This window comes from Equus przewalskii, chromosome 12, assembly GCF_037783145.1.
Source record: "Equus przewalskii isolate Varuska chromosome 12, EquPr2, whole genome shotgun sequence".
Taxonomy (NCBI): Eukaryota; Metazoa; Chordata; class Mammalia; order Perissodactyla; family Equidae; genus Equus; species Equus przewalskii.
Window position 1 is genome coordinate 17,140,019 of NC_091842.1, and position 13,960 is coordinate 17,153,978.

The 13,960-nt window shown below is 40.0% G+C and overlaps 1 protein-coding gene across 11 annotated transcripts in view; it reads right to left on the reverse strand.

The window, feature by feature from the left end:
- The window catches only part of CALN1 (calneuron 1), a 521,792-nt gene that overhangs the window by 174,870 nt on the left and 332,962 nt on the right, over window positions 1-13,960 (reverse strand). For all 11 annotated transcript variants that reach the window (XM_070567817.1, XM_070567814.1, XM_070567810.1 and 8 more), the window contains one exon: window positions 13,797-13,909. In XM_070567817.1, coding sequence (XP_070423918.1) covers window positions 13,797-13,909 — 113 coding nt within the window. The remainder of the gene's footprint in view (window positions 1-13,796; window positions 13,910-13,960) is intronic.

Below are 13,960 nucleotides of genomic sequence, written 5' to 3' on the forward strand. Positions count from 1 at the left end.
GAGTCTACAGTGTACATATTATACACAGACCCTGTGTGTTAGACCCTTGAAGGTAAGTAGATTGAATAAAAGAAAATAACTTTACATAAAACTCAGGATATAAGAATTAAGCCACCGGTGCCAGGACTTCCTCTTGGCAGAGGTCACCTGTCAGTCCATCCCAGCCAGAGACTCAAAGACCAGTCGTGAATTTATTTAGAAGAGATTTTTAAAATTACCTTCAATTTTTTTTCTGATTATAAAATCAATTCAGACATTCTCCTAAAGTGCGAATTTTCAGCATACTAATTGGATAGAACATGACTGATATGTTGGGGGGCTGCAGCTGGGCCTCCTGTGACTTCCACTGCTGAGGGCCAAGCAACAGCTTGGGGGGTGGTGGCTGCCACTCAGAGGCCTGGCACGAGTTCGTTTCCTCCTGGCAGCTGATTGCTGCAATTTTGATTATATTCTTTCATGCTCTCAGCTCAACTTTGTGCTTTGTTTACAGTGACAATGGGCATGAGTATTAGAAACTCTCATCACTTTTTTTTTTTGCCATTGAAAACAATTGTTTCATAATGTTTGTTAGAGATTTTGTTAACTTGATCAAATAGTAACATAATAGATCACACAGCCTATTTATAGAAATTTCAGAAAAGACAAACAAGGATAAAGAAAAAATTACATTCACCTTTATTCCAGTCCATAATAATTAGCTTCATCAGAATTATTACATTTTCTCCCGTTTTTTACCTCTATGAATATAAATGTAGCTATAATAGATGTAGAACAGCAATGTAATTATACCGTAGATTAAATCTCTACAGACCGTAAAGTGAAAATATTATCTTAAATAATTGTATATTATTCCATCTTTGTAAGTGCATTTTTCTACATCTCTGACTAATTTTATATGACAGTCTTAGACACAGAATTATTTTAATTATAGGGTTTAATGCTTGAAAAGTTGTAGCTAAGTACCACCAAATAGTGTTCAGAAAAGTTGCACAATTTACATTTCTGACAGTAGTATAGAAGTTTAACCATCTTTATCTCATTCTTGATAGCACTGAGTATTATCACATGTTTTATTCTTTTCCAATCTCATAGGTGAAAACTGTTATCCAATTACTATTTGAGTTTACATTTCTTAGATTTCTAGTGAGATTGGACTGTTTTAATATGTCTATTGAAAGTATCAATTGTCTGTTGTTCCTGATCCAATTTCTCTATTGTCATGTTAAGAGGTTTTCATATTGTTTTAGAAATGCTCTTCACATATGCTTTATTCTATCAATTGCATATTTTTTCCTATTTGTTAGTTTTTGAAATATTCTTTCAATTTAATAGGTTAATAGTTTTTATTTATGATTCTTCTATTGCTTTAATGCTTAGAAAGCCATCTCCTACTTAGAAAGTTAGTTACATATTTGACATCTGATTTCTCCACCTTTTAAAAACAGTGAAAACTTCAAGTGTTATATATACTAAAGATCAGTTACCCTTATAAATATGGGTAAGTTTAAAAAAAAAAACAAATTACCAAGGTCTGAGTCAGACCAGTAAGCCTGCCCGACACCTGCCCCACGTGCCAGGCTCACTGACATCACGGCTCAGCGGCTCTCAAATGTGAGTGAGCAGCAGTCACCTGGAGGGCCTGCTGAAACCCAGCCTGCTGGCTCCACCCTGGAGCTCCGGATTCAGTGATTCTGGGTTGGGGCCCAGGCATTTGCATTTCTAACAAGTCCCAGGTGAGGCTGACAGTAATGCTTCTGACACTCCACTTTTCACTGCAGTGAAATCACTTCGGTGATTCAAGTTCTCACTGTCAATCTAACAGGCCTCGTGATGGACGTCGCTGTTGAAAGCTATTTAGGTTCTGTTGGATGATTAAGAACTGAGGAGCAGCAGCTTTGGATCCAAAACTCTGATAGGGTGGCACGTTGACAAAATATTGAGGGGAGAACAATCTTGTTGGTGCCAGATTTGACGTGAGGAGTCTCTGCCTACTGGAATATGTTATCCTTAAAATAAAAAATGTAATGGTCCTAGTGTCTTCTAGGTCTTGGCCCCATGCAACAAATGCTGCACATGAATGGAAACGACTTCTTCTGTTTCATTTGCTTTCTCTGCAAGTTTTGTCAACAGTCAACTCATGGGACAGGTAATCTCCAGTTTTACAGATGAAAACACTGTGAGTATTTAATAGGTACTCAACTAGCTGGGGACTAGATTTTCTTTCCTCTAATTTTCTTTTTGTGATTATAGAAGTAATGCATGCCCATTGTCCAGATTTTGGAAAATATAGAAAGATACGATCACTCATCATCCTACCACACATGAAAAATCACTGTCAGTGTTTGGATCTACTTCTTTCCAGGCTTTTTATGGATAACAGATTCGGATCATACTGTACCTGTGGCTTTGGGTCGTGTTTCTTTCACATATCCTGAACGTGGAAACTCCAGTGCTCTCAACTGCCCACGGGTCAAGAATTTTAACCTACGTCAGCCATGGCCCTGGGGCCAGCACATAAATGTCCCAAGCAAAAGCCTGGACCTGGGATGTGGAGGACCGGCCTTTGGATCAGGGCACGGGACAGAGATCAAGAGTCTAGGACCAGAGCAGAAACAGGAAGCCAGGGAAGACATAATACCAGAGCAAGGATTGGGGAGGGAGGGACAGAGGCCAAGCCTAGAAAGACTCCGGGGAGCAGCTGTATTTTACTATACCTGCTGTGTTTTTTCCTACCAGATGGGGAGGAGTGGACAGCTGGAAAGGATGCTGAGCAGGATTGTGGTTGGAGAAGTCTGTGTGACAAACAGATCTGGACCAAATATGGGGGTGGATGCCCCATGTACTTTTATGTTAGGGTCACTTACAGTGTCTTGGACATTGCCAATAGTTGTGAGATATACTAGCTATGATAATGACCAGCTTGCATATGGGCAAGCGAAGGCTCAGGATATTTAGGCAATACTCTGGAGCACACACAAAGTCCAGGGAGCCCGATGAGTTTCTTGTTTCTTCACCTCGAACCCCAGACGTGTTCCCACACACCCAGCGCCATCTAACGAACAGATCCATTTGCTTAAATATTAATGTGTTTTATTTCTTAAAACAGAAACTCTAAATTAGTGAAGTCTTGAATGAGGTTTGACTGAAAATAAGATAAAAATATGAGTGAGGAACCAAGGTGTTTTCCCTGCATCTTCTGGTATGCACAGTAAGACACACAAGCAGCTCGGCTCTCCCAGCTAAGTGTGGGACTCATTTCTCTCTTTCTTCAGAGGGAGAAAAGTTTAACAGAAGTATTGGCTGGACATTGGGATCAGCAGCACTGTTTGATCTCCCATGATGCTTGTCATTAGCCTTGCCATTGTGTGCTGTCTGCAAACTCACTGCAGAACACAGTGCAGCCCAGCGCTGGAGGGAAAGGAGGAGAAGAGACCAAGGATGCCATAGTGTCTCAGTAAACCTTGGGGTGCAGTAGCAAGGCTGCGTCCTCTGCCACTTGGGGGCATCTACTGCATTAAAGACTCCCATTCTTGGGTACAAGTGGACTCATGCTGTGTGTGGTGCAAATGAACGGGGGAACAACAGAGACTTTGAGGACCCCTTCTCTGCTGTTACAATCAACCTGAAGCATTGAGCATGAAAGCCACCCACCAATCCTAAGTCCCAGCCCCTTTCAGCCCCTCCCTTCTTTCCTCTCCACCATTAATGTACACCAAGTCCTAAGGCTAACTTCAAACACAATTTCACATTTCTTCCCCAAATATATCACTGCAGTAACAGCAAACACACAGAAACTTGATGAAGGGTAAGAACACAATAAAAATTCCACAAGTTATTATTCGCTGCATGAGAGAGAGGTTCTGAACTGGCTGCCAAGAAATCTATGATCCTCATACCCAGAGGGCTGAGAACCCCGGGAGGATGGAGACTCTGGGCCATGGCCCTCAGACCATCCTCCTTGGGAAAGAGGCCGATTACAGTCCACCTTCACTGACAGAAATTTCCTGCAAAGAGCCAGGGGCTCATAACTTTTGGGATGAGCACCAACTGATAAATAGCTGTTTCTGCAGAATCCCATTTGATTTAATTTCACCCTTGGCACTGGAGGCTAGAGCCAGGAAGAAGGGAGCACTGGAAAACAGATTCAATTAGCAAGATGAGCCTAGTGCCTGGTAGGATCACTTCTCAGAACACAGAAAACAGCCAGTGTCATAGGTTTCCTCTAAGGTAGGAAGAAATCAAAGCCCAAGGAAAATGAAAGGCTGTCACAGCAATGTTGGATCAGAAGTTGAAGCCCAGTTACATAATCTTTACCCTTGTGGTAGACAGCCTCCAGGATAGCCCCCAATGACCCCTACTTCCTGGTATTCACAGGAAGTGGTTCTCCCCCATGGTGAATAGGGATGACCTTTGTAACCAATAGGATGTTGCAGAAATGATGGGGTTTGACGCCCAGTGCTAGGTCATAAAAGACAGCACAGCTTCTGCCTTGCACTCTCGTGGATCATTCACTTTGAGGGAAGCCAGCTGCCATATCATGAGGACACTCAAGCAGCACTATGGAGAGGCCCATGTGGCAAGGACCTGAGGCCCCCTGCCAACAGCCAGCATCACCATGCCAGCCACATGAGTGAGCCACCTTGAAGAATATCCTCCAGCCCCAGTCAAGCCTTCAGATGATCACAGCTCCAGCCAGCATCTTGACTGCAACCTCCTGAGGGACCCTGAGCCAGAACCACCCAACTAAGCTGCTCCCAAATTCCTGACCCACAGAAACCATGGGAGGTAGTGAATTTTAATTGTTGTTTTATGCTACTAGCTTTGGGTGTAATGTATTATGTAGCAAATAGATCACTATTGCACTCCACCAGCTGTACCATCATGTCTGTTTCCACAGGAAAGTGATTTTGTCCCTGGTAGGAAGCCCTGTCAGAGTCTTAAATGGATGGTCTTCTCCTTTCTAGAATATCAGTACCTCCTGATATCAATATCCCCTGCCTGGATATCCAGAGGCAGAAAGTTACCTTTCTACTGCTCTTCTTCTGTACTATCTTCACCCACTGTGGTGAAGTAAACACATACATGTACACATGCATATACACACATGCACACACACACAGCTTTCTTTTAAACCTGAAAAATCACTCTAGTGCTAGGAGTATGAACTTTTTTCCAGGAAGGACTGGATGTTCTTATATGTTTTAAGTACCATTTTCTCATGCTGTCTCTGAATGGACAGATGGTAGGGGGTAGGGTGGGGAGCACAGCTGACTACTGAGAATTGATAGATGTGTCTGTTCTCCTCTGCTAGTCATAAAATTCTGAGCTGGTGTACACCAGCAAGAAAAGAAAGCCTTGGCCACAAGTCTGTGCATTCCTGCATTTGTTGAAATATTTGAGAATGGAATTTTCACCCTTTACTCTCTTACTCTCTTTTCCCGTCCTGTTTATTACCCTGAGTGAAGAGGAGGGCCTTTGGTAAGACAAAAACATGAGACTTTGTGAGCATAATAGCATTTCCAAATTACAGTAGAGGCAGTCAATACATTGTGAGAGAAATACTTCCTTGCCATGTAGAGGTTCTGCTATGAAGAACCTGGAAGATGTGAGGCCTCCCCTTAAGGCAAAGATTAAGTACCCGCAGCTCCTTCTCCTCCAGAATGGGGACCAGGAAGAACACTGAGAGCCTGGAAGGTCTTGCAGCATTCTTCTAGGCTACAGTGGGCCGTGAAGGCAGAGGCAAAGGGTAGGAAGCATTCACAATGGGAAATAAAGGAGGGCAGAGAAGAAGGGAAACCAGGGAGAGAAGGACCTCCCAATGCTCATCCAGAGTGGATCTGTGTTGGCTAGAAGATGGCCAGGTGGGAAACAATGTTTCTCCATCTTCTTAACTTGTTTTTTATTTCTGCCAGAGGACTCTACCTGCCTGTCCTTCCAAGTGTCAAGTTATACTCAAAAGGTTACAGGAGCAGTAAGATATTCTCACCATGTGGAGAGTGGGGTCATGGAGGTCGTTCTCTAGGGAGAGTTGGGGCTGATTTAAATACAGTTCAGTATGTGTAAGGCAGGTGTTCTACCCATGTGCATCAGCAGTGCGGAGGTCAGAGGCCCCATGTCACTTTCCCCTGCCCATGGAATATCCTCCTGGACCAGGTCTTGTCTCTGCTCATCTTCCTTTATGCAACTTCCCTTGGTGAGCTCAACCTGGCTTACGATTTCAGCCACCACTCTGATGAATCCCAAATCTGGGTTTCTAGCCCTGGCCTCTCACTCTGATCCATCCCTGATTTCAGCTAGGCATAGACTTTCCTCCTTCTCTGGTTGTCTGGCCCTCACCTTACAATCAACATGTCCAACTTGGAATTCAACTCCACGAAGACTTCTTTTTCTCATGATTGTATTCCTGTCAGTAATAGGCAGTTGGGAACCTTGGAGTCATCTCAACTGTTCTCTGTCTTTAGGCCCTACATCCATTCTGCCAGCAGGTCCTGAGGTCTTTCCCTTTATACTGTACCTTAACTATGGTCAATGATTTCCTATACTCATTGCCTCTACCCTTTCAAACTCTAATTGTGACAGGCCTAGAATGCTCTCTTTTCTTTCTTTACTCACTTAACCCCCTCATATTTCAAGGTTTGAAGCAATTGCCCCCATTTCCTGAAGCTTTATCTGACCCCTCAAGAACACATTTTTCTCCTTTCTTGAACTTCTATTCAAAAAAATTAGTTACTGAGGGCCTGCTGTGGACCATGTGCAAGGCGCTGGGTGCTTCAACACTGAAGTCCTTGCTTTAAGGAGAGTACAGTCTACTAATCATCACACCAATTAGCCACTTCGTTGTTTTCTGTCTCTTAATTGTGTTTCCCCAAACAAATTCTTAAATAGCCAAGAAGACTGTGTCTTAAAATGTCTTTTGTAAAACCCACAGTGACTATTAGACTACAGGGCACATAACATGTTCTTACTAAATATGTGTTGGTTACATGCAAGATGGGTAGCAGAACAAGACTAGAAATACATGTCAACTGCAATCCTTATCTAGGTTAGAGAAATATCTTTAGTTAAGGAAAAAACACACATCAAGAAATGAAAGAAACCACGCTGTGTTTGAATGGTGTTTTACATATCTAACCAATAATTCAATTTAACTTGACAAATTATTTGACTCAAATTTTTAAAATAATGATTGGTAATCCATTCCCCAAATTCTGTAATCACAAAATAATAGTCACATTTTAAGATTAAAGAACTAGTATAAAAAATGATTTCTAGCATTTTAATAAGGCCAATGTAGACATTTGGAATTTCCTGAGAGATTTTACAAGACAGAAACAGGAGCAAATTGAGAAGCATCAAATACAAATTCTTATTTTCTGTCATATTAAGGGCAAGAGTATTGATAGGGTCAAAACACACAAGGCAACCATGCCATCCTTTAAGCAAGGATCCCCTGGAACCAGGATAAAACTAGGTTCAGATAATACCCATGTGGCCTTTCTAAGTGTCCCCAAGAAAAAGACTTTTGTGAATCAAAAGTGAAGGAATCTCAGGAGTGACTTCAGCATCATGGTAGAGTAAACTTTCCCCGTAATATTCCCCCTCCAACATACAACAAAAAACCATCCATACTCCAACAGAGGACAACCAAACACAACACAAATAATGTTGGAGAGACGCATGCAGCCATATGATGGAGGACAGAGAGGTTGGAGCCCCCCTCGGAGGAGGTGGAATGGGGTAAGAGAGAACTTCACTCCCTCCCCTAAAGACTGTGATCCGGGACAGGAGGCCTCTGAGAAGGAAGGAACGGAGGCGGGGATGTTCATTTGTGGGAACATCAAGGAACTCTGAGGGCCGCTGCAGCCTAGAGGGAAGCCCTCTACCAGAGTGAAAGCTTTCATGGAGGTGACTTCATCAAGCCAACACCCCAGGAGAACAGATAGCAAGAGCAGAGTGAGAAAACACGAGAGCACACAGGAGAAAGTGCCACTCCCGCCACCCACCCAGCATGGCTCCACCACCGTGGATCTCAACTGAAGGCAGAGGGCTCAGAAGATGATGCTCTTGACCCCTACCCAGTGGGGATAGGAGGTAACGGTGACCAAATAATACCAGGATGCATAAAAACAGAGCCACGCCCTCTAGCAATATCAAACATTACATCAAATCTCCAGACCACAGAAAAACAACAAGTTTCGAGAATTCAGTCCTGTGGACACAGAAACATGTAATCTAAGTGGAAATGAATTCAAAATAGCTATCATCAAAAAACTCAACAAGATAAAAGAGAATGTAGAGAAACAATTCAACGAGTTCAGGAGCTACCTCACAAAAGAGATTGAAACTATAAAGAAGAATCAATCAGAAATATTAGATATGAAAGACACAATAGAAGAAATAAAACAAAATACGGAGTCCCTGAATGCTTGAGTGGCCATGATAGAGGAACATATAAGCATAATCAAAGATAGACATGTTGAAATGCTCCAGACAGAGGAGGAGAAAGTACTAAGACTAAAAAGAAATGAAGAAAGTCTCCAAAAAATATCCAACTCAATTAGGAAATGCAACATAAGAATTATAGGTATTCAAGAAAGAGAAGAGAAGGAGAATGGAGCAGAAAGTGTGTTTGAAGAAATAATAGCAGAGAAATTCCCAAACCTAGGGAAAGATGGAAATCCATGTGGAAGAGGCTTCCAGATCTGCTAGATATGTCAATACAAAAAGACCTACTACAAGGCATATAGTAGTAAAACTGGCAAAAATGAATGACAAAGAAAGAATACTAAGGGCAGCAAGGGAGAAGAAAATAACCCACAAAGGAACCCTTATCAGGCTTTCAGTGGATTTCTCTGCAGAAACCTTACAGGCTAGGAGACAATGTAATGACATATTCAAATCTTTGAAAGACAAAAATTTTCAGCCAAGAATACTCTATGCAGAAAAATATCCTTCAGATATGATGGAGAAATAAAAACTTTCCCTGACAAACAAAAGCTAAGGGAGTTCATAGCCACGAGACTCCCCCCACAAGAAATCCTCAAGAAGGCCCTCATATCTGAAAAAAAAAAAAAAAAAAACAGGGAGAAAGGGGTTACAAAGCACAGAGTAAGGAGATAAACATGTAGACAGAATCAGAATAGGATAGCAAATACTCAAGTACAGCATTAAAGAGAAAGGGAAGGAACACACCAAAAACAAAGATAACCTTGTCATTTTAACTACAAACTCACAACACAAGATGGAATAAGATGTGAGAAAAACAACTTAGAAGGGGAGGAGGAAAGGGACTGAATCAGTTTAGACTAAGGAAATAAGAGGCTACCGGAAAATGGACTATCTTATACGTGAGATTCTGAATACAAACCTCATGGTAACCACTAAGTAAAAAAGAAGAACAGAGACACAAATAATAAATAAGGAGAAAACTAAGAAACACATCATAAAAAACTACATAATTCAAAGGGTAGACCAAAATGCACAGGACGAGAAACAAAGGAAATGCAGGAGAACTGGAAAACGATTGATAAAATGGTAGCACTAAGCCCTCATATACCAATAATCACCCTTAACATAAATGGATTGAATTCTGCAGTAAAAAGACACAGAATGGCGAGACGGATTAATGAACAAGACCCAACAATATACTGCCTCCAGGAAACAAGTCTCAGCTCCAATGACAAACACAGGCTCAGGGTGAAAGGATGGAAGATGATACTCCAAGCTAATGACAAACAAAAGAAAGTGGGTATCACAATGCTTATATCAGACAAAGTAGACTTCAAGATAAGACAGGTAATGAGAGACAAAGAGGGGCAGTATATAATGATCAAAGGGACACTCCATCAAGAAGAAATAATGCTTATAAATATCTACGCACCTAACATAGGAGCAACAAAGTTCATAAAGCAACTATTAATGAATCTAAAAGAAGACATTAATAATGATACAGTAATAGTAGGGGACCTCAACATTCCACTCATATCAATTGAGAGATCATCCAGACATAAAATCAAAAAGGAAACAGTGGAATTAAATGAAAGCTAAACCATTTGGACTTAATAGACATATATAGAACACTCCATCCAAAAACAGCAGAATACACATTCTTCTCAAGCGCACATGGAACATTCTCAAGGATAGACCATATGTTGGGAAACAATAAATAAATTGAAGAAAACTGAAATAATAACAAGCATCTTTTCCAATCACAATGCTATAAACAGAAATTAATTACAAGATAAAAGCTGAGAAAGGAACAAATATGTGGAGACTAAACAACATGCTATTGAACAAGTAAAGGATCATTGAAGAAATTAAATGGGAAATAAAAAAATATCTAGAGACAAATGAAAATGAAAACATACCATACCAACTCAAATGGCATGCAGCAAAAGCTGTATTAAGAGCAAAATTCATCGCAATACAGGCTCACCCTAACAAACAGGAAAAATCCCAAATAAGCAATCACAAATTACACCTAACTGAATTAGAAAAAGAAGAACAAACGAAACCCAAAGTCAGCAGGAGAGAAATAATAAAAATCAGAGCAGAAATAAATACTATTGAAACAAAAAAGGCAGTAGGAAAGATCAATGAAAAAAGAGCTGGTTCTTTGAGAAGATAAATAAAATTGACAAACCCCTAGCAAGACTTACAAAGAAAATAAGAGAGAGAGAGCTCAGATAAACAAAATTAGAAATGAAAGAGGAGAAATAACAATGGATACCACAGAAATACAACAGATTATAAGAGAATATTATGAAAAACTATATGCCAACAAAATGGATAATCTAGAGGAAATGGATAAATTCTTAGACTCTTACAACCTCTGAATCAAGAAGAATCAAGAAGAAACAGACAATCTGAATAGAGCAATCATAAGGAAAGAGATTGAAACAGTAATCAAAAGCATCCCGAAGAATAAAACCCCAAGACCAGATAGCTTCCCTGGGGAATTCTACCAAACTTTCAGAGAGGATTTAATACCCATCCTTCTCAAGCTATTCCAAAAATGAGGGAAGATGGAACACTTCCTAACACATTTTACAAGGCCAACATCACTCTGATACCAAAGCCTGACAAGGACAACGCAAAAGAGGAAAACTATAGGCCAATATCACTGATGACCATAGATGCAAACATCCTCTACAAAATTTTGGCAACCCAAATTCAGCAATACATCAAAAGGATCATACATCATGATCAAGTGGGATTCATACCAGGGACACAGGGATGGTTCAACATCTTCAAATCAATCAACGTGATACACCACATCAACAAATTAAGGAATAAAAACCACATGATCATCTCAATAGGTACAGAGAAAGCACCTGACAAGATCCAACAGCCATTTATGATAAAAACTCTTAACAAAATGGGGATAGAAGGAAATCACCTCAACATAAGAAAGGCCATATATGACAAACCCACAGCCAATATCATACTCAAGGGGCAAAAATTGAATGCCATCCCCCTGAGAACAGGAACAAGACAAGGATGCCCACTATCGCCACTCTTATTCAATATAGCACTGGAGGTTTTTACCGAGCAATTACGCAAGAGAAAGGAATAAAAGGAATCCAAATAGGAAGCGAAGAAGTGAAACTCTTGCTATTTGCAGATGACATGATCTTAAATATAGAAAACCCTAAAAAATCCATTGGAAAACTATTAGAAATAATGAACAACTACAGTAAAGTTGTGGGGTACAAAATCAACTTACGAAAACCAGTTGATTTTCTATGCTCTAATAATGAACTTACAGAAAAAGAACTCAAGAATACAATTCCATTTACAATAACAACTAAAAGAATAAAGTACGTAGGAATAAACTTAACCGAGGAGGTGAAGGACTTACACAATGAAAACTATAAGACATTACTGAAAGAAATAGATAATGACATAAAGACATGGAAAGACATTCTATGCACATGGATTGGAAGAATCAACATAGTTAAAATGTCCATACTACCCAAAGCAATCTATAGATTCAATGCAATTCCAAACAGAATCCCAATGACATTCTTCATGCAAATAGAACTAAGAATCCTAAAATGTGTATGGGGCAACTGAAGACCCCAAACTGCTAAAGCAATCCTGAGAAAAAGAACAAAGCTGGAGGCATCACAATTCCTGAATTCGAAATGTACTACAAAGCCGTAGTGATCAAAACAGCATGGTACTCATACAAAAACAGACACACAGATCCATGGAACAGAACTGAAAGCCCAGAAATAAAACCGCACATCTATAGACAGCTAATCTTCAACAAAGGTGCCAAGAACATACAGTGGAGAAAAGAAAGTCTCTTCAATAAATGGTGTTGGGAAAACTGGACAGCCACATGCAAAAGAATGAAAGTAGACCTTTATCTCACGCCATACGCAAAAATAAACTCAAATGTATCAAAGACTTGAAGATAAGTCCTGAAACCATAAAACTCCTGGAAGATAATATAGGCAGTACACTCTTTGACATCAAACTTAAAAGGATCTTTTTGAATACCATGTCTTCTCAGACAAGGGAAACAAAAGAAAAAATAAGTAAGTGGGACTTCATCAGACTAAAGAGCTTCTGCAAGGCAAAAGAAACTAGGATCAAAACAGAGATAACCCACCAATTGGGAAAAAATATTTGCAAATTACATATCTGACAAGGGGTTAATCTCCATCATATATAAGGAACTCACACAACTGAACAATAAAAAAAAAAAACAGCCTGATCAAAAAATGGGCAGAGGAGATGAACAGAGATTTTTCCAAAGAAGATATACAGATGGCCAATAAACACATGAAAAGATGTTCAACATCACCAATCATCAGGGAAATGCAAATCAAAACTACACTAAGATACCACCTTATGCCTGTGAAAAAGGCTATAATCACTAAAACTAAAAATAACAAATGTTGGAGAGGCTGTGGAGCAAAGGGAACCCGCATACACTGTTGGTGGGAATGCAAACTGGTACAGCCACTATGGAAAACAGTATGAAGATTCCTCAAAAAACTAAAAGTAGAACTACCATATGACCCAGCTAGTAGATACCACTACTGGATATCTTCCCAAACAACTTTAAATCAACAATCCAAAGTAACATATGCAACCATATGTTCATTGCGGCACATTCACAATAGCCAAGACATGGAAACAATCCAAGTGTCCATCGACCAATGATTGGATGAAGAAGATGTGGTATGTATATATAATGGAATACTACTCAGCCATAAAAAAGACAAACTCATCCCATTTGCAACAAGATGGATGGACCTGAAGGGAATTATGCTAAGCGTAATAAGTCAGACTAAGAAAGATAAACATCAGATGATTTCACTCATATGTGGAATATGAACAAACAGATGGAGAAAGAAGACAGTTCAGTAGTTACCAGGGGAATGGGGGTGGGGGGTCGGCACAGGGGGTGAAGAGGAGTACTTATGTAGTGACAGTCAAGAAATAATGTTCAACTGAAATTTCACATTGATGTAAACTATTATGAACTCAATTTTAAAAAAAGTGAAGGAATCTCATTTGTCCAAAATGTACAAATGTTTTTGATATTAGGAAAAAATAGGGAGATATTTCCCTCCTCCAAGCCTTAAATGAGTATAATTTTGATTTTTTGTTTAAAGGACCCAGTATGGACTTCAACTTAGACATCCTATTCAAGGAATGTATGCCCCTCCAGCCCAGAAGAGATCTTCATGTGCTGAACAGAAGCTCAATAATTCAGTCAACAGTTAATCCCAGGCACATGTTTACTGTCAAACTTAATCTTAAAAAAAAATCTTACTCACCTGCCAGAATATGCTATCTATTGTGTTTCCAAGAAAACCGTCGCGACCTTCTGAAGACACGAGTTTGGGGCCAAGAATTGTCATGAATTCATCAAAATCCACCTGGCCATCCCCTAGAAGGAGAAGATATAAACATGAGTCCAAAAGTAGCTAAAATGGACCTA